The sequence below is a fragment of the Pollicipes pollicipes genome, unplaced genomic scaffold, assembly GCF_011947565.3.
Source record: "Pollicipes pollicipes isolate AB1234 unplaced genomic scaffold, Ppol_2.1 Scaffold_4740;HRSCAF=5597_pilon_pilon_pilon, whole genome shotgun sequence".
Lineage (NCBI taxonomy): Eukaryota > Metazoa > Arthropoda > Thecostraca > Pollicipedomorpha > Pollicipedidae > Pollicipes > Pollicipes pollicipes.
The window spans coordinates 27419664-27446699 of NW_023596545.1; the positions used below are offsets into that span (position 1 = coordinate 27419664).

General features: G+C 55.9%; 1 protein-coding gene and 1 long non-coding RNA gene across 2 annotated transcripts; both read right to left on the reverse strand.

Annotated features, from left to right (window-relative positions):
- Window positions 1-2741: 2741 nt before the first annotated feature.
- LOC119099012 (hexosaminidase D) lies at window positions 2742-6726 on the reverse strand. Its single transcript, XM_037222061.1, has one exon. It carries the CDS (start codon window positions 6667-6669, stop codon window positions 4951-4953), a length of 1719 nt encoding a protein of 572 aa, XP_037077956.1. The 5' UTR covers window positions 6670-6726; the 3' UTR covers window positions 2742-4950.
- Window positions 6727-6876: 150 nt separating this feature from the next.
- LOC119098627 (uncharacterized) lies at window positions 6877-24336 on the reverse strand. Its single transcript, XR_005094274.1, has 3 exons — window positions 24251-24336; window positions 9968-10065; window positions 6877-6963 (listed from the first exon to the last, which is right to left on the reverse strand). It is a non-coding gene; the product is annotated as an uncharacterized LOC119098627 (long non-coding RNA).
- Between the last annotated feature and the right edge of the window lie 2700 nt (window positions 24337-27036).

Sequence of the window (27036 nt, forward strand, 5' to 3'; positions counted from 1 at the left end):
CGGCACGCTGAACGTCCGCTCCAGCGAGGCGCGCCGCGCCGGCTTGGCCGCCGGCGGCGGCTTCTGGCGCAGCCGAGCGCGCTGCTGCAGCTTGCGCGCGCCCGGCGACGGCGTGGAGGTGCGCGAGCGCACGGGCTTGAGCTCGGGCGGGGACTCAGGCGCCAGCAGCGCCTGCTGGTCCGACTGGCTGGGCCGGCGGCGCGGGATCTCGCCCGGCCGCGCCGCGAAGCGCACCACCTTCTTCTGCTTGGGCTGGCGGTCGCGGGCGGCGCGCTCCACTTCGACGCCCGAGTCGGTGCCGGCGCTGCGCGGCGACTGGCCGGCGAGCTCGATGGTCTCCTGGAAGTCGTCGTGCTCGGGCCGTCGCTCCAGCAGGTTGTCGACGTCGGCCAGCTCCTCGCTCGGCAGCGACAGGTCGCACAGGAAGATCTCAAACTCAGGATCCGGCGCGAAGCTGCCCTTCAGGCTGAGGTCGAGGCCGAGGAAGCGCATGTTAGAGCGCTGCGTGGCCATGTTCATGACGCGCAGGTGCAGGCCGCCGGCCGTCGAGAACAGCACCGGTGTCTTGTAGCTGGTCACGTGGTTCTGAGAGCGGCTCTTGCCCGACTTCTTGGCAGAGGTGGACTTCTTCACGTACGCCGAGATGGGCCGCACCGAGGCATAGTCGTCCACCGTGTTTGGCCGGCAGCAGAACACCAGACCCTCCATCTTCTTCCGGAAGTCCTTGTGCAAGGTGAGCACGACGGTGGGGAAGAGGATGAGGAATACGTAGCGGAGCCACATGAAGATGGGTTCGTGTATGCCGCCGTTGGGCACCATCGGCAATGCCTCCTCCACCGTGCTGTCCTCGTCCGCGGTGGCGTTGGTGGCCATGGTGGTGTTCAGCAGGCGCTCCTTGCGGACGGCTTTTAGCTGCTCTCCGAGCGCCGTTACGTTATATGAGTTGATGGCCTGGTCCAAGTGGATGGTGACGGCCTGCGGCAACACGAGCAGCACGTACAGGAGCAGCACGGCCAGCACCATCAGCGTCGGGCCCTGCTCGGTCTTCAGGTGCGGCGTCACGAACACCTGCTCCGTGTATGCGAACGACCGCTTCAGCTGCAGCTTCTTCAGCTGCCGCCGCTCCCGCTTGATGATGCGGGCCACCTGCACGATGCACGTGACCATGCAGAGCAGCGGCAGCACGTAGCCGAAGACGAGCATCAGCGCCCCGTACACCGTGTCCCTGTCGTCGTCGATGGCGCTGCAGCCGTAGCGGCCCTCGTGTGGGAACGCTTGCAGGTAGCCGCACAGCATGGGCGACGTCAGGCCCAGCGCCGCCGCCCAGCTCAACACGATCGCCACGTTGCGCCGGGCGGTGGTCATGTACTTGCGATAGTTGTGCAGGTGCTTCATCATAAGCGCGCGGTCCAGGCAGAGCAGCAGCGCGCTGAAGCTGGTGACCACGAGCGTGGCCTCGCTGATGGCGGCGTCCGTGCGACACTCATACACGCCCAGCGGCCAGCGCTCGCGCGCTGCGAACGCCGCCGACAGCGGCACGCTCACCACCGCCTCCAGCACGTGCGCGACGGCCAACGAGAGCACGAACAGGTTGAGCGGTTTCTTCTTGAGCGTGTAGCTGGCGGCGACGGTGACGATGAGCAGCACGTTCAGCAGGATGGCGCCGATGCTGAGGAGCGCCAGGAAGGCGGCCACCACGTAGTGGATGTCGGGGCACTCGACCACCTCTTGGCGCAGCTCTGTCCCGTTCTCACCCTGGACGATCGTCACCAGCACGTCGCCGCACTCGGCCATGACAGGCGGTTCGGCGCCGCCGCTCACGCCGGTCTGGACGCGGTCGCCGTCCGCAGCGCTGGTCGCATCTCCGCGAAGGAAGCCCTCGCCGCGCGTCCGCCGCGATTCGCACAGCTGATCTACTGCCGCGCTGCCGTCGCCGCCGCTCGGCGGCGGCCTGTTGTCGTGTGTTTGCCTCGTCGCCAGGGTGACCAGCGCCGGTCGATCTGCCCCCGCCGGCCCGCGTGCGAGGTCGATACGTGGCGTCTCCGGCGAGCCGCCAGCGGGTCATGCGAGCGACCGAGCGGCCGCCGCCTGGCCCCCTACCGCATGCGTGTCAAGGTCGCGCGGCGGCGGACACTGGGACGAGGCCATCGGTTCGGCGGCATCGGGACCGGCGGCGGGCGGCGCGTGGCCGGCCGGACAGGGGAGACGGGGAGCGAGGCGCCGCTTGCATGACCAGTCCCCTCCCCCTCCCCGACGTTAGCCGGTCTGCAAAAACAGCACGGTCGATTGCATGGGTCATGGGGCGACACCTCGGATGTTTTGAGTGGGCAGCCGCCGCAAGGTCAATGCACGGGCGCTGTTTGCTTTGGGAGCACGCCCAGGCCAGGCGAACGTAGCACTAATTAAACACATCTGAATGCCAGTCTCGTTGCGTGATGTTTTTGCTTGACGCCGAAAACGAGGCGCTATGCAATTATTTACCTGAAAAGGCAGCCCGTCAACAAGGCACCCAGTCGTCATGGTTTAGATGAGGTTGCTGCCTGTTTAACGAGTACCTTCGCTGGATGGGCGGCTGGTAGCTAACCCGTCGCAGGCCTCCGTTGGTCAACGAACTCCGAGGCTACGGCCGAAGCTGAAAGCACCACTGCATTCCCATTGTGATTTTCATGCCCCAGCACGCAAGCGATACATGACGGCGTTAGCTTGCCCGGGTGTCTCTCCATCCAAACTCATCACAGGGCTTGTAACAAAACATTTATTGTAATGACGACTCGCTTCAATTACACATCACTCGGGCAGGTACATCTATCTAAGACGGCCAGAACGAGCGCACTGCCGCCAGCCAGCCGTAACATGGTCACAAAATGCTGCGCGCAATGGTATGTTCCAATCTGAATACAGTCCCAATGAATTTCAACGGCGCCGAGCCCTCTGCATCACAAAACGCTCAACAGCCCGCGGCTGTCAATGATTCGAGTCGGGAAGCGAAGAGCTGTGGTCAAAAGAGGCCGGCCCCGTAACAGCAGATTGTCGGCACATCTGTCACGTTCCACGCCGCTACAAACCACCGCGCGAGCAACGAGCATTGTCTACCGCCATCCGACGGCAAGCAAAGGTGCCACTATAAAGCGTGTGTCAACTCCTGATCAACATCCTGGCATGAACACCTCCGACAGCAAGAACTATCCGATCGTCTATGCGTCTAACTACCTGATCTGCATTACGTCCCACCACATAACTGTTTCGTAAAACATTGTACCAATCTGATCACTCAAAGCCGACATCACACTCAACCAAACACAGAAGAACGCCATTACTGTTCCTGCGGACCCATGCGGCAGTCAGGCCTGCCGCCCCAGCCGGAGCGGGTCGCGAGTACCGCGCGCGGTCGCGTCTCTAGACGCCGGGGCGGGCCCGCCCGGTCCCGGCCCCCGCTCGCGCCGACACTCTGTCGAAGACCGGCCGACAGGTCACACCCCTCGGCCCGGCACGAGCCGGGTCATCAGCGGCCGCGCCGTCGGCGCCGGCAGGGCCGCAGGTCAGGTCGGTGTCGAGGGCCTGAGTATATATGGCAGGGAAGCCACACCGTGGAAAAGGGAAGGCTACAGGCAGGGTCGGAGGGGAAACCGCCTGAAGCCGCATAAAGTGCAGCGGTTTAAACCACTAAAAGGCTACGAATAGTGGGCTACCTAAGGACCTAAAGTCTAATAAGGACTGCAATTCTGAATGGGGCTTGGTTAGCACGACAATTAGCAGGTGCGAAAGGTATTACAGGTGTGTCAACGATAAAAAAAACCGATTCGCATGCCTCTCGAAGACATATAAGCACGTACAGTTCAAGGACAGCACACCACAAAATAGCGCATGATGCAATTTCATGCGGACGACAACCTGAGGGAAACGTGCCCGGAACCGAAAACGTTCAAACCAGCGTAATGTCCACGCCTTATTTGCGCCGCAACTTAAGTTACAATATGTAACTGCCGTTGCTGAAGTGAGCAGCCTACGACTCGATGCAAGGGTCAGTATTCACTTCCACCTAGTCATGAGGACAGAGTAAGCTAAGCTACTTGAAATGAGGTAGTAGGGATCAGGTCCGCCAACAATCGTTTTTGATTGACATATGTGCGGTTGCAGTGACGATATTTCAGGCGTTCGGAAGTTGTCAAAATTACAGTGCCACCACGAATTTTGGTATTGCAACGTCAAAAACCTTACAATTGGAATATCTTTTTTGGAATTTTCTTCCCTTTCATAGAGCAATGAAGCAATATTTGGCGGGTCCAATCCCTTCCACGCTCAGTACAAAGTAAATGCAACATGCGTTATAACAAAGGACGTACAAATGTAAAATCATAGCATGTTTGATGTTTCATTAGGCCGCAACGATTGATCAAGTGGGCGCTCTTCACGTCATGCAAGGCGCTCCATTGGAATCTCGCTATCAAAGGCAATGACGGAGCATACAATACAGCTACAAACGAAAGCGCAGCTACCGTCGGGCAGGGGCATGGTTTCCTCTTAAGTTTGGGGGGGAGGGACCTCCCACCTTTGAGAATGAAGTGGGTCACATTCATGGCGAGTCCCGTATTTGGCTATTTTTGGGGTTGAATTCAGCCGTGCTTCACTGCTAAGCCGCCCTCCCCAACTTATTTTGTGAAACTGCACTCCATCGCCGGGGAGGGATAGCCACTCAAAGAGAATGGACCGCACTTAGATCAGTCGGGGCTTACAGTCGGGAGTTACATCAAACGGTGGGCACACCACTCCTCTTTGGTAACAGGGGGCGAAGCAGCGGCACTACCGCGGCGACGCAGCGGCGGCGGCTGGCGCATCCTTCGCCACGGAGACAGACGCGTTCAGCCGCGCAGCGGCGGCCCGCGTCTCCACGGGAGACAGTTGCTCGTCGCGTCTCCCCAGCAGCGAAGGCAGCGTCTCTGGCGGGCGCCGCTACGTGCCGTGCTGGCCGCCGCCGCCGGGACGGACGTGGCGGCGGCGGCGCGTCACCGTCGGCGGCTCGGCCTCCGTCACGTTCAGGCCGTACTGGGCCAGCGCCTGCAGCATGGGCAGCGGCCGGCGCAGCCACGCCGAGCGACGCTTCAGCGCCTGCCCCTGCTCAAAGAGCCGCTCCACCCGCTGCAGGTACGGGTAGATCTTCTGCTCGACCCACTCGGCCACCGTGAAGCGGTCCATGACGCCTTTCAGTGCTGCCTTGGCCGAACCGATCGCCGACGTCAGCGAGTACTTGGTGCCGTAGAACATCTCGAGCACCTCGTCCACGCGGAACGGGTTGGTGTAGTTGCGGTTGACGTTGTACTCGGTCATCCAGCCCTTGCTCTCGCCGGCCGTCTTCAAGAACTCCTCCGTCTGGGTGATCATGTTCTTGTAGCGGCCGACGTACTTGTAGAACGCCACGCCCGGGAAGCGGCAGAAGGAGAAGAACGAGAAGCCCTCCGGGTCCTCCTCCAAGTCGAAAAACGGGTCATCGTCGGCGGCGCGGCAGTGCAGCGCCTCGTACAGCGGCTTGCGCAGCGAGCTGTTGAAGAAGCCGTTGGACGCCGTCACCAGGCCGATAGCCAGCGACGGCACGGCCGCCGGCAGCAGCTCGCACAGCACGGCGAAGTGGTCGTAGCGCTGCCAGCCGGTCAGCACCAGGCCGCGGAAGCCGTCGGTGAACTTGGGGCCCTCCTGGCGCATCACGTCCAGCCAGTTGAGCGTGTTGTCCAGATGGCGGCGCAACGGCGGCACGACCAGAGTCTCACCGAACGCGCCCTTGTACGCGCTGGCCGCCCACACGCGCGGGAACACCTCGGCGAACGCCTCGTACACGTGCCGGCCCGCGAAGCGGTACACGTCCTCGGCGTACACCCACACCATCGGCTCCACCAGCTGACCCAGACCCGAGCGACGCAGCGCCTCGGCCGGGATGTGGCGCATCATGTCGTCCCAGATGAGCGGCGTGACGGCGTGACGACGGCGCACGTAGCGCGCCACGCGCGCCACATGCTCCAGGTACAGCTCGTCGCGCAACCGGTGCTGGCACAGCCGGCACAGCCCCATCTGATACACCTCGTCGCAGCCGATGTGCAGGTACGGCGCGTCCTTGTGCATCTCCATCACCTGGTCCACGATCAGCTCCACCAGCCGGTGCGACTCGTTACGCGAGGGGCACAGCGCGGCCGGCTGGGCGGGCGTCTCGCGTAGGTGCGCGAACGGCTCCAGCTTGAGGAACAGCTCCAAGTGGCCGAACGTCTGCACCAGTGGGATCACCTGCAGGCCATTGCGGCGCGCCTCGGCCAGAATGCGGCGCACCTCGGCGCGGCTGTAGTGGTTGCGTGCCGCCGCGCTGCGCAGCGCGCCCGAGAACGGGAACATGTCCTCCCACTCGATCATCAGGTCCGTGCCGCCCAGCCGGCTGATGATGGGGAACATCCGCGCCAGATACTCGACGGTCGGCGGCGCGCCCTTCAGGTCCACGTGCACCACGCGCCGCTGCGGCACGTACGGCGGCTCGCTGGCGCGCCGCTCGCGCTCCTCATCCTCCTGCTGCTGTTGGCGCTGCCGCTGCGTCTGCTCCACCTGCGCCCGATCCAGCGGCTCGTCCGGCGGAGCGGCAGCCGCCGCCGGCGCCGGCCGCCCGGCGGCCACCGTGTCCGACTGCTGCACCATGGCGGCCAGCGCGGCCCTCACCGGAGGGTCGTCCGGGTGCTCCCTGCGCGTGCCATCCTCGTTGAAGAGCAGCGGCGCGGCGGGCACGACGGGCACGGCGGGCGCGGCGGGCGCGGCGAGCGCCTCGGGCTGCAGCTCAGCGGGCAGCTCGAGCGGCGCCGCGGCCTGGCGGCGCGCCACCCGCAGCGGCGCCGACTGCAGGCCGGCCTGCAGGTACAGCAGCAGCAGCAGGCTGGCGGCCGTCAGCAGCACCAGCAGCGGCCGCCAACGGCGCCACAGTACGCCGGCCAGGGGCTGCGACGGAGGGCGGCGCGGTGAGCGGTGTGACAGGACGGGCTGGCGCCGGCTGACGGCCGGGTGGCGACAAGCGCCCGCCGCCGAGGCGCTGGCGCTTAGAGGCAAGCAAAGAACGCTTGGTATCATAGCGGGAGGGACCGTATCTCAGGAGATCGGAGATCGAGGAGCACGTCTGAAATGACGGCAGCAAGAGGCGAATACCCTATGGTTTTGATACACACAGGATGCGCTTGCAATGAGAAAAAACAACTTCAAAATTTCGCGCTCAAATAGTACACGGACATTTCTTGGCTAACCAAGCTGGGCACTTCTTGGCAAACCGATCATGAGCAGCGTTTGAAAGAAGAATTAGTCGAACTGAGAGTTTGCGACGGACTTAATAAGACGTCTGACGGCTACCATCCGACCATCTTAGCAAGAATACTAACGGAATTGGTGAACCCCATGTACCTAAAACACTACGTTGCTTTGTCTAAACCTACTCAGACGTTTGAATTACACACAAAAACTGTCGAATTATAGCGCATGCATTAACAAACACATCAAAAGATATCGGTCTTGAAAGAAACAGTTGTGATAGCTTCTTGCGTTGCACATATTTACTTTGTTACATTATCGCAATTGCTCTGTTTCGCTTTACCATTGTCAAATAGCGGTCGGCGCGCAAGTTACAGACGAATAGTCTGGTGGACCACCGGGAGGTCATGCCATCGGGTGAAGGCGTGCGAAGGCGAAGCCACCAGCTGACCAGACCGGGGGCCATCTGTGGGGTGTGCGCGTGACGTCACCTGTCTACACAGTCTGTGAGGCGCCGGGGACCCTGCCATGGCCCTGCTGGCAGCAGCTGGCGTGGTAGCAGCGGGCTCTGCAGCGGCTGTACGGCGCCAGCGCCACCCCGGCGCCGCCGGTCGGCCCGGTCACGGGCGGCGCCCGCCTCTCCCGGCCGGCGCCGCCCGGTCCGACCCCATCACGGCGGCGCCCGCCTCTCCCGGCCGGCGCCGCCCGGTCCGACCCGATCGCGGAGGCGCCCGCCTCTCCCGGCCGGCGCCGCCCGGTCCGATCCGATCGCGGCGGCGCCCGCCCCTCCCGGCCGGCGCCGCCCGGTCCGACCCGATCGCGGAGGCGCCCGCCTCTCCCGGCCGGCGCCGCCCGGTCCGATCCGATCGCGGCGGCGCCCGCCCCTCCCGGCCGGCGTCGCCCGGTCCGACCCATCACGGCGGCGCCCGCCTCTCCCGGCCGGCGCCGCCCGGTCCGATCCGATCGCGGCGGCGCCCGCCCCTCCCGGACGGCGTCGCCCGGTCCGACCCATCACGGCGGCGCCCGCCTCTCCCAGCCGGCGCCGCCCGGTCCGACCCCATCGCGGCGGCGCCCGCCTCTCCCGGCCGGCGCCGCCCGGTCCGACCCCATCGCGGCGGCGCCCGCCCCTCCCGGCCGGCGCCGCCCGGTCCGACCCGATCGCGGCGGCGAGCGAGAGTGAAAGGAGTCGATGACCCGACTCGGGCGCTTGCGCCACGCAGCCCGCTCGCGCCTACAACAGCTAACCCAGATAGACGACGGCACAGGCGCGGTGCGATGCGGGTCTCACGCCCCTCTCTGCCCAGTGCTCGTCAGCGTGGGCCGCACACCGACTTCTGACACCGGATGCATCAAACAAGGCTGACACCGGATACATCAAACGTCCAAGTTGATGGTGGAATTGACGGTAATGACGAGCCTGAGCGTGCATAGCGCATTGCGGCAATTCGGTAATGCACCGTATTCCATGCGTGGCTGACTACGCCTGGACGTAACGTTGGCGGACCACTGTCACGCGCAAACGCTGCACAGTACGCTAACTCGCCCGCCGAGTCTTTTGTGCGCCCCATGAACGTTATCTCGCCCTTCACTCACGACATCGCCTGCACGCCGCGACCGTGCGTGCCAGGTGAATACGGGCCGCAGTTGCAGCTTGTCCGAGCTGTATGGGACGGCGTGAGAGGACCGGACGGCGAGCGGAAACCGATGGCGACTGCCGCCACCGTTTCCTCGGATGACGTCAGCGGTCGCCGCCGAACGGCCGGACCCGCGCCCCCAGGCAGTGTCTGGTCCGGAGCGGAGTACCGCACACCGCGACTGTTTGTTTCCGTGACGTCACTGCCCAGCGTCAGATGGCTAGGTCTTCGGTAATGGGCTTGGCTCAGAGCTCCGAAGTGACCGATTTGGCTTACATAGAGTCGCTGTAAACAACCACTGGTTCTTCTGGTGACGCCAATGACCTCCACCTAACGGTCGGGCCTCCAGGTAATGGGTCTGGCCGAGAGAGAGAGAGAGAGAGAGAGAGAGAGAGAGAGAGAGAGAGAGAGAGAGAGGGCAAGGGACAGGCGCCAGACTGCTGTTGTCTCCCCTGATGACGCCATGAAGGTCAGCGCGACACGTCCAGACTCCCGTGTGATCGGCGCGTCGCCGCGCGTGACTCAGTGGAGCGCGGACCGCTGCTGACGGCGAGGCGATCTGGGAGCGACAGCCGCGCGCTGGCCCGCCGCCCGGCCACTCTCGCGGGACATGGCGCCGGCAGAGTGAGCACCACCCATGACGGCCGGCCCGCTATACGGGGAAGACGGGCCGCGATCGTCCCACAGTGGAGGTGGACTCCGTACTTATGCATGGGCGTCCAAAGGTCGGCGGTGAAAAATGAGCCCGTGAGCTGCAAGCCGAGAGGAGCCCGATTTAGTCGGTCACTCGCTGGGACCCGGCCAAGATCCGGGCTTGGTTACCTGGGTGTTGGTTACCTGATGTTAGCTCGATCTACGATCTTGGTGAGCTGAGCACCAGCCTACACTCACACGGCATGTACACGCGTTGTATGGCCCACAGGCTCCCTCAATACATGCGATATTCTGATCCGAAACTGGCTGTGCCAGCGCAAACCAGCAGGACCACGTCCTGGTCGGCGGGATCTCCTCAGAGCCGCAGACCGCGGCAGTCTGAGACCAGCGCGGCCCACAGAGTCCTCCGTGCTCACCTGGGCCAGATCGACGATGGACATTATCTGCTCCCACCGGCGGTCGCCGGACACGCCAGCACTTCAGCGCCAGAGGCTGTCCGATGTGGGCGCACCTCCTAAAACGAAAGATAACGGCGGCTGGTCAACATTTGCGAACGCGTACCTGCACTGAAAGGCGCCCAGGCTGACGGCGAACAGTTGGCGGGCTTGAAGTGCACACGCGCGAGCACGTGGCCTGAGCGAGTGCGGTCAAATGGCCGGCTCATGGTGGTCCGGTATGACACACCAGTCCCACAGTGCTGCAGCATTACGGCGGCTTGCAAACTGCGAACCCAGAACAGGACGCTTCGGTAATCCCGTCCGCGCGCTGCTCAGGTCTCGCAGATTCTGTCACTCGATAGGCGGCCAGTTACATACCAAACGATATTAAAGCCAAGCGACGTCTTGTCACGGCTTATGGCCCATGTGAAGTCAGCCTGTTAAGCACGCCCAGACCGCCTGGAATCCTTCCACAGGAGCGTTCATGCTATAGCTGCGGAGCAAATAAAACTGTCTTTCCTCCCCTCCCTTGCTGTCCTTGTATTTGCTGTCATTGCTGTCACTACCAGCGGTGTCTGCGCAGCTGATAATACCACACCAGTCCAATCGTCAAGCCCACCGCACCCGAACCCATGACCAGTGGCATTCTCCCCGATCCGCGCGCCCCGCGGGTGGAGACTTCCGTGTAACGTCCTCCTTCGCGCCACAGCTGCCCCGGTTGCCTCATACGCTCCCCACAGCGGGCCCGGTTGCATCATACGCTCCCCACAGCAGGGCTGAGCCGGGCACTGCCTGCCACCGCCGGCCGAGCGGCCGCGCTCTCGGCCCGCACCTTACCGAAACCAGACCAGATGAGTCGGTTCACAGACCCCTGTGGCACGGCACGCCGCTCAGCGGGGATCTGGCTCGGTGAAGCGGACGTCACGCGAACGCCTCGACAGCGAACCCCCACCCGGGATCAGGTCACAACAGGCCGAGCCGGGGGCGGGGCGCGTGCTCACGCCTACTGGCCACCCCGAGCGTCACCCGCGTCTGGTACGACTGGGTGCCGTTGCGCCGCGGCCCGGGTCCGCCGCCAGGGCCGCGCGGCCGGCCCGAGACCAGCACGCTCGTGGTCTCGGCCCCATGCCGATCGGCTTAAGAAGTTGGTCCGCGACCCGGCCGGTCGGTCCCGCCGTACAAGCGGGGGGAGCGGACATCGCAGTTGCTCACTGTACACGCTCCTCACATGAGGCCCCCGCCTCCGCCCCCGCGCGTCTCGCGTCTCCCCACCGCAGCCTCGCGCGAAAAAAAACACCCGTCGACCCCACACCGGCGACAGGGACTCCGGCATTCCATGCTACCATGCACCGCTCTAGCCATGGCCAGCCAAACCACAATTAGCGGCTCTGGCAGCACGGCGGCTCCGGAGAACCCCGGCCGCGGTCAGACCTGCCACAGCAGCCGGCTGGAGGCCGCACCATGGACCGGCTCTGGGGCTCTGGGTCACCGGAGAACGCCGGGCCGGCGACGCCGCGCCGCCCAGCCGCGCGGAACGGACGGTGTCACGAAGGGCACACCGATGCCAAAACGGTGCTAAACAGCCGGTGACAAGGACGCGACCCACCGACGCGGCACGAAGCACCACCGGACAGCGACGGGACGCGGCGCAACCGGACTCCCACGGCACGCGGGACTTACTAGGCACACACCGCCGCGCTCCGTACACGCGCCACACCAAGCGACGACACACCGCACGCGGCCCGCCACCGTGACCGTCCGCCGCGCTCCCGGCCTGCGCGACACCGCGTCACAGCAGCTGCGCGGCCAAGCCGAGCCGGGGCTCGCCGCGGACGGACGCTGGGCCGGCGCGGCGCGGACTGGAGCGGCCGGTCAGCTGAGCGCGGCGCACCCACTGGCGGGGCGGCCCGCCGACCCGGCGCCGCCGGCGGCCGACCGCCGGCCGCGCCGGGCAGACAGACGGCGCCCGGCCGCCCCACCGGCTCACGTACGCGCGCGGGGCATGTGCTGGCCCGGCGGCCCGGCGCCGCCGGGACAAGGACGTGCACGTGCGGGACAGATACGGCGGCCGGGCTGCCAGGGCGCGTCGCTGCCGCCCACCGCGCTAGGTTACGAGCTGTTGGATGTCCGCTGGATGGAATGGCGCCTGCAGCGGCGAGTGCGGTCGCTCAGCAACGATAAGGTTCACTATTAGCGAATGTGGCGATATGATTAAATCTCGTCAAAATAACGCAGTTGAGTTGAACATGACATCCCTTTTGGACTGGGGAATTTAAGACATGTGTGCGGTGCATTTTCTCGATCTTCAGCCTGCGCTACCACGCTCAAGTGCAGATAAAATACCTGATGCAGTTCTACCGAATGTGTGCCTCACGTGCACCTGATATTTCATGCAGGGATGAACGTTTCCAACAACATCGGATGCGCAATTCAGTCTTGTTCTTACATGACAGCAAAACTCTACCCTTGAAACCTGTGGATCAGAAAAATCACACGCGACGTCGGTATGCTCACGAATGCTTCTTCTTGGCGTCTCCAAACAGGCTAAGTCTGTTAGCCACTCCTGTGGCCCCATGTATGGATGGAGAAGAGGTTGTTCGATTACACGCTTTTGTTGCACCATGCTTCCCACAGGTGGTAAATCACCTTGATATCTGTTATTTTGCTACAAACCTTTGAACGTTTCACACGACTTACGGTTACAGCCCTTACTCTTTTCGATTCCTGGCCCAGTGCAGATCGATCAAGCGGCACCTGCACCTGACCGCTAAAACACTCACGCCAAAACGAGGCCGAGGACATGCAGAAAACCGGTCAGACTGACTACCAATGACTCTCAACCTGACCCCTCAGCGGTCAGCTGACACGAAGGGGTCCACATCGCGGGCAGCAGCAGCACTCAGCCTGGCCGAGCTGACCAACAATCCCGACGACCGCCACGGCACAAACACGTGTTAAACAGCGGAGCCGCCGACATAACCAGAGATTCGCAGCAGTCACGGAAGCCAGCCCAGCTGCGTCATCGGGGCACGAAATTCGACTCGGAAACCTACAGCTCACTTGCAAATACGACGCAAATGTCGGCGACCGCCAGTACAGTGGGAACTACGGCATGGAGGCCCAGCCTCACCTCACTTCAAAGTACGACACGGAGGCCAACAGGGATAAGCATAGTCTGAAATATGATACGGAGGCTTCCAGCAGTCAAATCAGTCCGAAAAACGACAGGCATGTCCACACCCGTCTGCAGGATAGGAAATAAATAAATAGAAAATGATTAATAGAGACATAAACAACTGAATGCCGATTAACAAATACGCAATACGTTACGGGGACCCCCAGCCATCAGCAGGGTTGAAATACAACATGGACACCCACAGCAGTCTGGAAGATCCGCAATACGACACTGAGACCCACGGCCGCCAACAAGGTCAGATATACGACATGGAGACCCAAAGCCGCCCGCATAGCCAGAAATACGACATGGAGACCCACAGCCGTCAGGAGAGTCAGAAATACGACGTGGGCCCACAGCTGTCGGATCAGACGAAAATACCACACGAAGGCTCACAGTCGTCAGCACAATCCCAAAAAACCACACGGAGCCTGCGAGCCGTCAGTCAGCACCAAAGCCCAACATACGCCACAGACACCCAAAGCTACTGACAGTCTAAATACAAGACACGGGTATCTACAGGCAGGGCGAAGTTTCGCAAAGAGTTGGGGGGGGGGGGGGGGACTGAACAGTGAAAAATGACGCAAGCTATCCCCAAAATAGCCAACAATGGGGCCTCTCCCTGGATTTCGCCCACCTCCATCTCAAAGATGGGGAAGGGGTGGAGCGACCCCCCCCCCCCCCTCAACTTAATAGGAAATTACACTCCTTGCCAGACCAGAGCCACCAACACGGTCCGCGACACGTTTCGGAGGCGCCCAGCCCGCTCACCCGGACACGATGAACCGCTCTCAGCCCGCACACTCACGGCAGAGTCAGCGGCGCAGAGCTGGACCGCCCGCGCCGTCCGACACACCGGTCGGGCCCGCTCCGTCAGACAGAGCGCGGTCGGCCGACTCACGGCGCGCGGCGCGCGGCGAGTGACGCTACGACGCTGGTCGCGTCTCTCGTCTCGGACACGACCCCGGCCAACCGGTCAACGGCGGCCGGCTCAGCGACTTCAGCCGGCGACCCGCTCCCACTGCACAGGTCACGTCGGCGGCCGGAGCGTTGACCCCATCCGCTCCGGGGTCACGTCGGCTGGCGGCGGAGCTGGCCGCGAGTCAGCCCGTGGACCGGTCCGCCTCAGGTCGAGGCCCAACAGCACAGGCAGCGCATATGGCCAACGCATATCTAGACAACGGACACTGCGTCCATGTCACAGGCGTCCAAGCCTCTTGCGCTCCTAGGCTCATTCTGAGGTTCTTGCATTCCAGCTTTATTTGGCCCAAAAGACCATTGTGACCTTGGCTCATATCAAGTCACCAAAATGTCACCATTTTGCTGGTGATTTTCAAACAGTTGTATGCCATGTGGGTTTGCTGGAATCCCCTGGCACGAAACTTTACCATTTGAACCAATAAAGTCGCCATTGCCGTGGCGACGTACCATTGCCGTGGCGACGTGACCAAGTGTCATAATATTCAGATGAAAATACCCCTGGACCCCACAATCGCCCCAAGAACTCCACGCTCTTGGTGAGACCAGCATTTCAAATATGTACATGCACCATGTAGGCATCGCTCCATCACATGCAAAGTACATTTTCTCCCAACCCCTACCAGCGGTAAGAGGTCGACACTCGCACCCCAAAAATGAAATGACGAGCATCATTCAGCGCGCCACTCTTTTCAGCTATCTTACTCTGGACAGCAACGATTCTCCTGTTCTCGAGCCAGAAGTCCCGTGTCCTCCCCCCCCCCCCCCTTTTTAGCGCCACACACAAGAAAACAGGGAATGCTAGTTACACGTCATATTAATTTTTACATTCCATTTTATAGGTAGCCATATAGCATGTACTATGAAAAGGAAACGGGTCATCTGGCACATAGTAGCACAAAATTGAACAGCGGTGGTGAAAAACTGAAGATCGGTGCCTTCGCCCCCGGTTTGGCTGCTTTTCTGCATTATTGTACAAAAAGCGGTGTTACAATACCATATGGCAGTGATCAGCCTTGGGACTACCTTGATAAACTGGTCCGCCTAGTCTGTGTGGGCTTCTGAGAACCCGGATCCGCTCTTTCTAATCCGCCCTCCGGATATCTCTAAGCCCCTGACCAGAGAACCACATCTACAGGCCACACTACGAAGCCCCCAAAGCTTTGCCGAAGTGGTCTGCGGTGAGACGACCTAAACAGCGCGCACTGAGTGCGTTAAAGAGCCAAAGGGAGAAACGTGACTTTCCACGGAATTATCACAAATTTGAGCAGAAAATCAAGTATACCGCACGCATATTGATGCAATGTGCCACATGAAAATTGCATCCAGTGACTATTGGGGAAAAAAGCGCGCATTAAAATATACATTTTCAAAATAAGGGTCCATTCAAAAATGAAGTTTGCTTCTGAACAACTACAGTGACTAGCCAAAGCCAGTTACTTTGAAACTAGAGACAGCCACGACAGGTATAACTGACCGTAAAGTATGTTTGAATTTCTACCGACGCATCTATTACTCGCAAGCAACACGCAGTTCCGGGTCGACGCTCTGCATGGTGTGGGACGAATAGAATAACAGACGAGCGAGAGACCAGTTGCATTTATGCTTATAACACAAAAACCTGCGCTTAAGGGCCCACCATCCTTGGTAAAACATCACGCGGTCCAATCAGTGCATTATAATTCCCGGCTTTTAAGACAGCTTAGCAAGCAGAGGTTGCCACTGCGGCGGCCGCGCTGCCAACAACTGGCAGACCGTGAGTCAGGCCAGACTTGGCAGTTCCGGGCGACGAAATCGATATCTTTGTAACGATCCACCTCCTGGTCGGCGTGATTCAAGCATTGCAAAAAAACGCGCCTTTCGGTTGTACATTGGTCACGGTGCACCGGGTAAAACACCGCTGCGGTTTCCACGGCCCAATCTTTATCTGTTAGGCCAACGCTGGGCGTGTTATCACTTAAGACCGATTCCAAAAAAGATGCCTCGAGCCTGCTCAGAGATTTGTGAACGAAACATTCATTTGCACCGTGCACTACGATCCGTGTCTTTACAGGGTGTCCCCAAATTGATGCGCGGTTGGTGCAGCCTATCATTTCCCCTCTCTCGAACGCTGAGTGCAATTGTACCGCGCCCGGCCCGAGGGCATCCGCCGTGTCAGGCGATCACATGACCCTAGCGGCCGGCCTGACCTCGCCCGGTGGCGGGCGGGAGAGATCATCCCTTTTGAGATGGTCAACGCGTTGAGTCCGCATATCGCCAATGGTGAAAGAGCGCAAGCCATCGATCCGCTACCGCGCAGACGGGGTGGTCAAGGGCAGCATGACTCAGGTCCAGGTCGCCATGGACTTGGGCGTCAACGTAGCGACAATAAAGCGCTGGTTGGCCCGCGACCGCTCAGGACAGACGCTCGAAAACCCCACAGGTCGTGGGTGTAACTCGGTCTTGAGACGAGTGGCGGAGATCGTCAATGCAAAGTCGGCCTTCAGGAGCCAGTCGACGAGAACCCTGGCAAAAAAACTCGCGGCGAAGAACCCTGGCAAGAAAACTGACGGCGAAGAACCCTGGCAAGAAAACTCACGGCGAAGAACCCTGGCAAGAAAACTCACGGCGAAGAACCCCGGCAAGAAAACTCACGGCGAAGAACCCTGGCAAGAAAACTCACGGCGAAGAACCCTGGCAAGAAAACTCACGGCGAAGAAGTACCCAGCCTCTAAGTCGGCCGTCCACCGGTATATGAAGACCGGCATGCAACTGAAGCGAAGGCTTACCGTGGACCACAAGAGCAGGCGGCTGGAGTTCATCAAGGCCCGCAAGAACTGGTCCGTTCAGGGTTGGAGACGCGTCCTGTTCAATGACGAGTCACCCTTCGAGCTTTTCCAAGCCCCAACCGCCAGAACGACCGGGTCTGGGCCAACACCGTGCCGTTCACTGAGACAGTGAAGCAGCCGCTAACGATCCCTGTCTGGGGCATGTTGAGCTACGGAGGTCTCCCTGAGTTACACCAAGCTCCGCGCGGACAAACCGCCACCGCCGACTACCACGTCAGAGGGGTGCTGGAGAAAACTGCAGCCTTGACAGTGCAGCAGAGGAAGGAAAATAGCCCGACAAGTAGGGTCAAACTCCTGCCAGATATGTCGAAGGCGATTTTCCAGTAGGACGGCGTTCCAGCTCATCACGCTAGGGAGACCCAGGACCGGTGCCATGCCAACTTCCCAGGCTTCTGGGAGAAGGGTCCGTAGCCTGGCAACAGCCCCGACATGTTGCCGATTGAGAATCTCTGGGCGAACGGCAAGGAGGAGCTCAGCGAGATGTCGCCGGCCACTTCAGAGAAGACCCTGTTCCAAAACGTGCAGGCGGCATGGCGGAGAGTCGAGGCAGAGACTCCCGACAGCCTGATGTGCGGCCTCCCGGAGCGCATAGGGCAGTGTATGCGACTGCGTGGGGATTACATCAGCAAATACATTATGAACCGGTCACGCTTATGTCCTCTGTTAGTGAGGACGATACAACCACACATCAAGCTCGGGACGCCCTGTACGTAATCTGATCACCGAGAACAACGGCAATCCTCAAACACGCCCAAACGCGGGTGAACCTACGGCTCATACTCGACTGCGGGTGACGGGCCACTCACAGCAACCCACGCTTCCATGAAGTGTTTGCCTTTCCCTCCTTTGTCAACCGCTGTCGGTCGCGTGTCGCTGCGGCGATGAGTAGTCGAGGTCTTGACCAAATGTCGAAGCGTTATGGAGGAACCCACACCCGGTGAAACAGCTGGCAGGCACGTGCCTTCACATCTACCTCGCAGCGTTTCCAGAACTGAGCTTCTTGATGCTGAAAATTACATGAAGCTGAGGTCAATGACTGCAAAGACACTGGCGTCTAAAAAACGCGACGGCAAAACCAGGCAGGCAGGACCGCTGCAGCCGAGAGTTCTCTCACCGCGCAAGTATACATACGAAACACTAGCACTCAGCACTCAGCCGCGCGCGCCAAACTTCCACCCCAGTGCTGTGCACCCCACCGCTTCTGCTCGCTGCATTTCGTTCTGGACCCAGGAACCCTTGGACCAGCTGCTGTGACATCATTTGTTACGAGCGCGGCAGCAGGCGGGGATTGCCCAGCGTCAACAGAGGGGTTTGTGGTCACAGCGGGCTCAGCCGGGCCCGGCACAACGCGGAGCAGGGAATGGCCAGGTTCGCTCTGACGATCTGAGATCTTTGCAAGCGTTCAACGTACCTTACAACACGTTGCAGGAAAGGCTAGTGTCGCTTTTGACGATCTGAGATCTCCGCAGCCATTGGACGCACCTTAGCCCCATGCAGGCTTCACATCATCCGACAAAATTCCTCAGTTGTGCTGAAATATCTTACGGAATTTGAATGCCAGCTGCTTCACCAGGCGTGGTTTTCACGAAACAATGCAATGCGCCAACCATTAGATATATTACGTTCGCGCAACAGAACGGGATTTAACTAAAAGTTTGCAAGTTGAATGTGCAGGAAATTTCTGCATATGATTCTGATGCATGCGGGACCTGTTTTCAACATTCGCCATCCCTTTGTTCTGCAATGCGCTCACAAAGTTTCGGCCCTAGCATGCACGGCCTACAAGAGCGGCACAACTACCGTGCGCCGTGTATGAGCCGAAACCTGGCCCAAGAACCGGTTTCAGAGGATCACAGCGACACGGAACCAGCGGGATTTGACTGAGAACAGAAACAATCCCAATGATACGGGTGTTCGTCCCAGACAATGTGAAATCCGCCAGATCTCCGCAACCAGGCGGAAGACTGCTTCGGGGCGTCTGCGTGGCGTATCGGATATGCTCTTTACAACTGACCTTTACATCTTAATGAGAATGTTCCGCATTTGAAGATATTGAGGCATCAGACGTGGTTAAATGAGCTCTCTTGTACATATTGGTTTCTAAGTGCAAAAAGCTACCCCAATTTCTACAGAAATATCCCAAAACTGACACAATTTCTAGATTGAGTAAATATGCTGCTAAAATGGCATTGTTTGATGGCCTCATGGAACGGCAAATATGCTTCTCGATGCGTCATTGCTTGATTGCGTCACGTAATGTTTGTATAACACTCACTTGGGAGTTCTTCAATCTCCCAAGAAGTGGCAGCGTGGGCTGGAAGTGTTCGCTGAACCAAATGTCGTTGGGTGCTCGTGTTCTGGCCCTTTCTCGTGATGTTCTCGCATGTCTATCGGAGGGCCCTTACTTGTACTCACATACTGGTTTATAGTGCAATTCTCAAGTTATTCGACTACGTGTCTTACTCCCGTAATATCTAGAAAGACCGCATACCCTATATTATATAGCACAAAACATGATAGGTGATAAAATGTTGCATAGATTGCGCGACATTGGTTGAAAGCCAATAGACAGCCCTCATGTTTGGCCATGGTACTCACGCACGTTACGTACGGACGATTCCGCAATAATAATTCACTCGACCTTGAAAGCCGCATGGCCAGCGAAATGACAGGATTTCAATGGCGTTAATATGGCGTCATCACATGGGTAACCTTGAAATAGTCTGCGCACATTCGTGGGCCAGTCAGCTCACAAATTAAAAGCTTTTAGGTCATAAGAATGACAGGGCTGTGAATGCACCGGATGATTTTGAAGATGGCTTTTTCGGCTCAAAACTCCATACAAATGTGGAACACTCCCTTTAACGCCGTCCCAGCTGCATGTCGACACCATGTTACAGATAAGCGGGGAATGCTATCTGTTATAAACAAGTCTAGAGCACGTCTTATCAATGCACATTGGGCAGATTGGCGACGAGACATACCGTACCACTCAATAGATTTCGAACAATCTCCGTCCGTCCGGAAGTAGTTGTCTTTCGTTCTTTTGCCACAGCTGATGCAAGCGCAAATCAAAGGTACAGTGATACATTTTGCCAGCTGAAACATACACCTTTAACGCATATACCCATCAAATTAAGCGCGTTAGTACGCTGGACACACAGCTAAAGTTATAATTTACTCTACTTGTATTTTCAATTTCCGCATCAAATTTCCCCATTATTTTCCAACAGTACCCTCACTTGCAACGGCAGCCTCCCTTCGCTTGCACAAACTATGAAGCGTCGTAGTGGGCGAAAAGCAGAACGAGATTTTCGGATAACTCATCTTTCCCGTTCAGCTTGAGTCAGAAAACGCACATTCAACGAGCGTGCAGCCCGCGAAACGGCCACGATCAGGAGATATCGCGGCTGTTCTTTTCACTGGTAAAGGAGAATTGCAGAACCTGCAACAAGATTCGCGGATAACAGGCACCAGTGCTGCAAAATGGGCCTCTTCTAGATGCCAGCCATCCATAAAATCCGCCCTCAACTTCCGTTGTCCCCTAATGCTGCACTCACATTGGGGTGATCTGAAAAATGGCACTTGTTTTTTCATAGCTTTGGTATTTTATGCCACTGCTGTCACTAGGATGCTGTCCAGCATCGAATAGTATTCGATGTGCGTTGTAGCGGATTTGGCAGCTTTTCGAGGTGTCTGCAATACAAATGCTGCACTTTTCACTCTCTCATACAGCAGTCCTTCCAGAAACCACGGCCACACACAACAACAAAATCCGGGACTGGTGGGTACTGCAAGAACACGACCCTGCTCCTGGGCGGCAGAGCCGCAGACACGGCCGCCGGTCTCAAGGAGCATGAAAACAGAGACCGGTTTCAAGGCGCGTGAGAACAGAGACCAGTATCAACGGGTGTGAGAACAGAGACCGGTCTCAGCCTTCATCCGGTCACAGCGAAGTCTGGCCAGAGCGAGGTGGCACTTCTTGGGTACGCCAGCCCTTAACCTCGTCGCGTAGAAAGGCTGACGTCCGACGACCAGGTGGTGTTCTGCGTGATTTCAACGCACTTTGAAGCACCATTCCGCAGGCACGGGCAGTTGCCACCACGAGAAGGCCACTGGGAGCTCTCATGGACTGATCTGTTCGAAAACCACGTACCTCGAGCGACACGTCGTGATCACTATTACAGTGACACTCTAGACGTGGTTGCCCTTGGCTCGCTGAAAACACCCCACCCAGAGCTCTGAGTTTACGCAGTCAGAGCCCGAAAACTTGCCTTGGCTCCGATAAGGCCGGCGAGCATACCAATGGAACACCGACCAGCTCCGTAAAGGATTGGCGGCACACGCACTGAGCGGGCTTCCGTGACGCTATCACCCAGGTTTTACGTATGTGCAGCGAGGAGCTGCTTGCTGCCCGACCCCACGCTGTTCTATTCACTGGCCAAGGGATTTTGAGACCTTTCTAAGGAATGGGGAAAATTCTACACGCGGCACTGCTTCCAGTCGGTTCTTACTCAATTGTCCGTGAGTGGATTACTTCACGATCGGTGGGCCCGAGCAGCGTGTGAATCGTTTTGCCCGATTTCGGGGCTCCCACAGGATCGAACAGCATCTTATCACCTGACCTGATCTACGGATACAAGAATTATCGGGTACAGTTCCAAGCCACCACACTTGGATGACTGCAAGAATCAATAACCTACTCCCATGGCGACAATCTATGGGGAAAGCATGAACGTGAAGTCCATCACGAGTAAACGGCGCAGGTCGCTGAGACGGCTGTCTGGGCGGGACTGTTGAGTTTCCACGCCGTGCTGCTAACACCAAAGCTGGTCCCGGTAAAATACAAGATGAAGAGTGGCCCGCTCCCACTGGCTGGCTCCTCACAGGAAGTGGCCTGCTCAGTGAGCTGCTGTATATGTTTGACGATGCTGCAGCTACAGCTCTCGGGAGCTGTCAGTCCCAACCATTTGCACTGGGCATGTTCAGCTGAAGCTGCTGGTCAGCAGTCATAGATGGTACCATAATCACCAAAGAATACATGCATTTCCGAAATTTGCTGCATACAGTCATATGCATAATGCACACAAATGCAAAAGTGTGGTAATGAGCTAGGCTGGCAGTCTTGGCCACATTTAGCATCAGCTTAGCTAACATCTGACTTAAACACAGGATAAACCTGGATATCAGCAGGCTGGAAGATGATCTAATGATCATCACCACAATAGTGATATTGAGGTCACAAGGTGGGCTTGGATCACATTTTAAATCAAGCAAACCTGCTACCAAAGCCTGCAACTGCACTGCTGACAAGTGGCTTTGGCTTCTTGCAGCCTCCCATTCTATCATCCATGAGAATGACAACAAGTTCACCAAGGTCCTCATTGCATCACTGAGGACAGGACAGTCCACAGGGATGTGGGAACATGGGTACCCAAATTTGACATGTCACAGTTGCCAACATTTGACAATGTCTGAAAAAATTATCTAGCACTCTCCAGACTTGGTCTTTGGGTTCATGGGATGCTTCCTTTCCACACTACAGTTGACCTCAGGATCTGGTCTGAGAGCCCATCAGCATGACTGGCTGCTATTGGTACATGATGCAGTGCATAGTAGAATATATAACACTACTTTCCCCCAGCCATAACACATCACTTTCATACAATCTGATAAAGACCTGAATTTACAAGTCAATATCTCTGTGACCTTACTTCACAACAGCATAATGTTTTACATAGTCTTTCTTCTGTCATCTCTCCTTGTCTCCCCTATGCTTAGTTTGTAATGGAACACTGAAAGCCAATGTTTTCTTGCCAGCCAATATGAGAAAAACATATATATTGCTGGATAATACATGCATAATGAATATGCTGAATACTGAATTGAGCCCCACAACCAAAAACAAAGTGGACCAGTTTCTGAACAGCACTAACAACTAAATGGAAAGGTCCAACTCCAACTAATTTGGCTGCCACAGTAACAGAACAGCAACTGGCTCAAGAGCCAGTTCAGTGATGCAAAAAATCCCAATTTGGGTGCAAGGAGTATACTTAAGAAATTTATCAAGCCTTATCAAATGTTAAAAATATGTAATTGCTAAAGACATTAAATCACTTATACCTCCATTTGCCCTATGTGTGTGCACTACAAAACTAAGTACAGCAGACCATGACACTACTTGAGAACAGTTTGGTGAGCATAAATGGTCATATATCCTCAGAACAAGGCATCTAGTCCTTTAATCTCCACAATGCCTAGTATGCATCAGGGCTGTCACGAGAAATTTTGTGAGCTTAGGCATACTAATAATTTTCATCCCGAGTGGATGCAGATGCCAGGCACTCAAACAGTTTTATCATAATTTCCAGGCAAGATGCAAGAACATATGAAATAACAGAAGCTTTGAGCTGGGTGATATTTCTTAACTTTGCTGCATCCAAAACATTATCTGCCTTAAGCACCTATAACATCTTCACAACAACTACAGCAGAGGTGTCTTTGAAGCCCTAGCAGCTACAACTACATCTGCTATCCTCCCCACTTCCCACCACCAATTTTTCCATTATTTTCATGTCCACTGAGATGCAAACTTACCAGATAGATAATATTATGATGCATGGGAAGAATTAACATCAAAGAGGTGATAAGCCCACTTGTGCTTATCTTTGTGTCCCTGTCCAATTGTTTTGATACAGGTCTGCTGTGAACTGGCCCTAACATATGTCCCCATATCTTCCAATGATCTGTACTTTCCAGATGACACTATTTTCAGTGGGAAGTTTCACTGAATATGTCTCACTTGCTCATCATATCATATCTTGAACAGCAGAAACAAGCCAAAATAGTCAGCATGCCTAAAACCCATAGTCATCCACTGGTTGACAGTGTGGTTTTCTGCATCAAACCAGCCTATCATTTTCACTTATTTCAAACTTATAAAATGCAGTTATTGACACCTAGTTGGTCAGCTTTATTCTCATCGCTGTCTTACTATCCATTTGTATTTGCATGATATGAGGGTAGGCCTCCAAAGCAAACCTACCTGCGGCCAAAAAGACCTGACAGTGCGGTCCAGACATAAATATCATCAAGACCAAACATAGCAATTGCAGGAATAATGCACAACGCGGCGTCTGCGCTAGAGCTTCGGAAAACAGCAGAATCCTTAATCCCTTGCTTGTTAAAATACATAAAAAAATGTTTTTGTCATCCACCTAACCACGCCGGATGTTCTTCACGGCAGAAATCAACTGAAAAGCAGAAGAAGCTTGTACTGACCTCTTAAAGCACCGCAGTCAAAGAATCCCACCCACTCACACAACCCATGAAACCGCGCCTCCCCACGCTCAAACACGATGTAAACATAACACTCCACACGCCGCACCAGTATGTTGTTGTTGTTGGTTAAGGGCGCATAGCCTCTTGGGCTCAGGCGTCCATCGTTGAAGTGTTGTCTTGCAAGTTTGGTAGCACAGGTGGTAACTAAGCGCGACAGAGGATAGAAGGAATGTGTCGCGCTGGTCAGGAATTTTCGTGCAGGATAGTGGTGTAGCAAGGAGGTGCAGTAAACGGTGTTAGTTTCTAGAAAACTCGGTGTTAAATGTTCAGATACATAAACTGATTAGTGAACTAAAACAAGAGAACAAAAAGTCCGGTTTTTTTTTTTGCCAGGCTCTTTTTTATCATTTTCTTTTAACCGCAGCTTCCCCACATGATAGACGTTGCAGGTTAGTCATCAGTCAGTCGGCAGTCACAACATTGTCGTTTAACAAAGCATTTACCAGATGGAAATTTCACATATCTGCCATGCCGTGTACTCTAACGCATGCACGCACATTCATCTGTCTTCACCATGCTCGTTCAAACCTCATTCATGTTATCTCCTCTGCTTACGCACACACCCACGTATCACACATATACACATATTTGCTACACATAATTCCTATACCACTTCCTTGCTTATCACATTTCTCAAGCATCCAGTCAGACATCGTACGCAGATATGCACGCAAGCTTAAATTATACATAGAATAAACAACTCATTTCAAACAATTACAATATAGTATAAACAGCATGGCAGCAATCAATGACAGCAAAGCAAAAATTGCACTTGTCCCGCACGCAAAGGCAGCACTTCACAATTGTTTCAGTAGGTCGCAGTGTCGCAAATATTTCATCACTCCATCAATGATGTCCGGGAATTGATTTCCTACCAGCGACCTCACACAAAATTGTGTTCCGGACCGTTGACATAGTGTTACCAATGATCGTCTTTCGTGAAAATATACGGGGCATTCAAGAAGAATGTGATACACTGTTAATGGACACTGACATCGTTCACATTCAGGTTGGAGGTTTCTATCTATCATGTATGCGTGGGTATAGCGAGTATGCCCAAGTCTCAGCCGGCACAGCACTATCTCTTCGCGTCGGACTGCTCGCTTACAGGAGACCCAGTCTCCTACCTCTTCTTTGATGCGTTTTAAATTAGTCCTAGGGTTGTAATCTGTCCAATATTTGTTGAATAATTCACGAATACTTCGACGCACTTTAGGAAAATAATCTTTAGGACCCATTTGAAAATTACACACGTCATTCAATCTTATAGCCATCTTTGCTTGTGCATCCGCTGTCTCGTTTCCACGTATATTACTATGGCTTGGGATCCAGAGGACAATGATTATACTGCCCATTTCAATAAGCTGACTGACCGTCTCTAGTAAATGGATCACGATCGGGTTTTCAGAAGTCGGATTTCCCAGGGCTGTTATAATGGACAAGGAGTCTGTGCATATAACACATTTGAGGATGCGATTTGTATGTGTATAATTCAGAGCCTGTAATACTGCGAATCCTTCAGCTATAAATATCGAACAAAGTTCAGGAAGTTTAAATTTTTGACGTCTTTCACCGTGGACAAAAGCACATCCAACTCCGTCTGCACTTTTTGCTCCATCGGTAAATATGAACTCGTATTCTGTATACCTGCTTCTCAAATCATTAAACTCACATTGAATTTGCACTTCATCTAGCGTTCTCTTGCTCCTGTTAGTCAACTTTATCAACGTACATTTACGTAATCTCCATGGCGGAACGACGCTGCGTTTTAAGGTCACCTCTTCTGGGAAATCGAATCCTGTTTCATGGCACATATCAAGTATTCTCTCATATAGCGGGAAACCAGAAATCCTTTTCATATATCCAGTCTCTACCTCATGTAACGCAGCCTCATTGGCCATAAGTTTTCTGCATGGATGATCCTCTCGACTTAGTATCTTCAGGGAATAACGGAGAGACAAGTCGCATCTCCTCAGTCTCAAGGGAAGTATGTCTGCTTCAACCATCAATGGTAAAATGGGCGAAGTTCTAAAGGCTCCAGTAGCAATTCTAATGCATTCATTTTGAATAACATCAATCATTTCCACTGCCTTGTTACGGGGACCATCAAAAACTTGGCACGCGTACTCTAATATCGGTCTTATCATGGCTTTGTATATTCTCAATAGTGTAGAACGATCTGCGCCACAGCCTTTTCCAGATAAACATTTTAATATTGATATCCTTTTGACAGCTTTTGTTTTAATGTACTGCATCATCGTGTTTAAGTTCAGCCTAGAGTCCAGCATCACTCCCAAAAACTTGACGGTGTCGGTGTATGTTAACGGCTGGTTATATATATGTAAGTTAGGTATGTTCGTCATCTCTCTTGCCTTCATATACCTTCGAAATACAATTGCGTTGCATTTGTGAGGTGAGAAAAGGAAACCCCACCGATCAGCCCATGCACTCACATGGTTCAACGCCCCCTGCATTTTATTAACTAGATGAAAAATTCTCCTTCCCTGCACCCATAGAGAGCAATCGTCAGCGTACAGCGCTCGGGACACTTCACTCGGGACATTTCCACACACGTCATCAATCATGATGTTAAACAATATCGGGGATATAACTCCTCCTTGGACTAAGCCGTTTTCCTGTTCGAACGTATCCGATAATGTTCCATTGCGCACCTGGAAGGTTCTGTTATCAAGGTACGATCTAACGAAATACATAAGGCGTCCTCT

Coding starts and splice junctions, on each gene's coding strand:
- LOC119099012 (XM_037222061.1), bottom strand. CDS start 6,669: ATGGTGCAGCAGTCGGACACGGTGGCCGCCGGGCGGCCGGCGCCGGCG.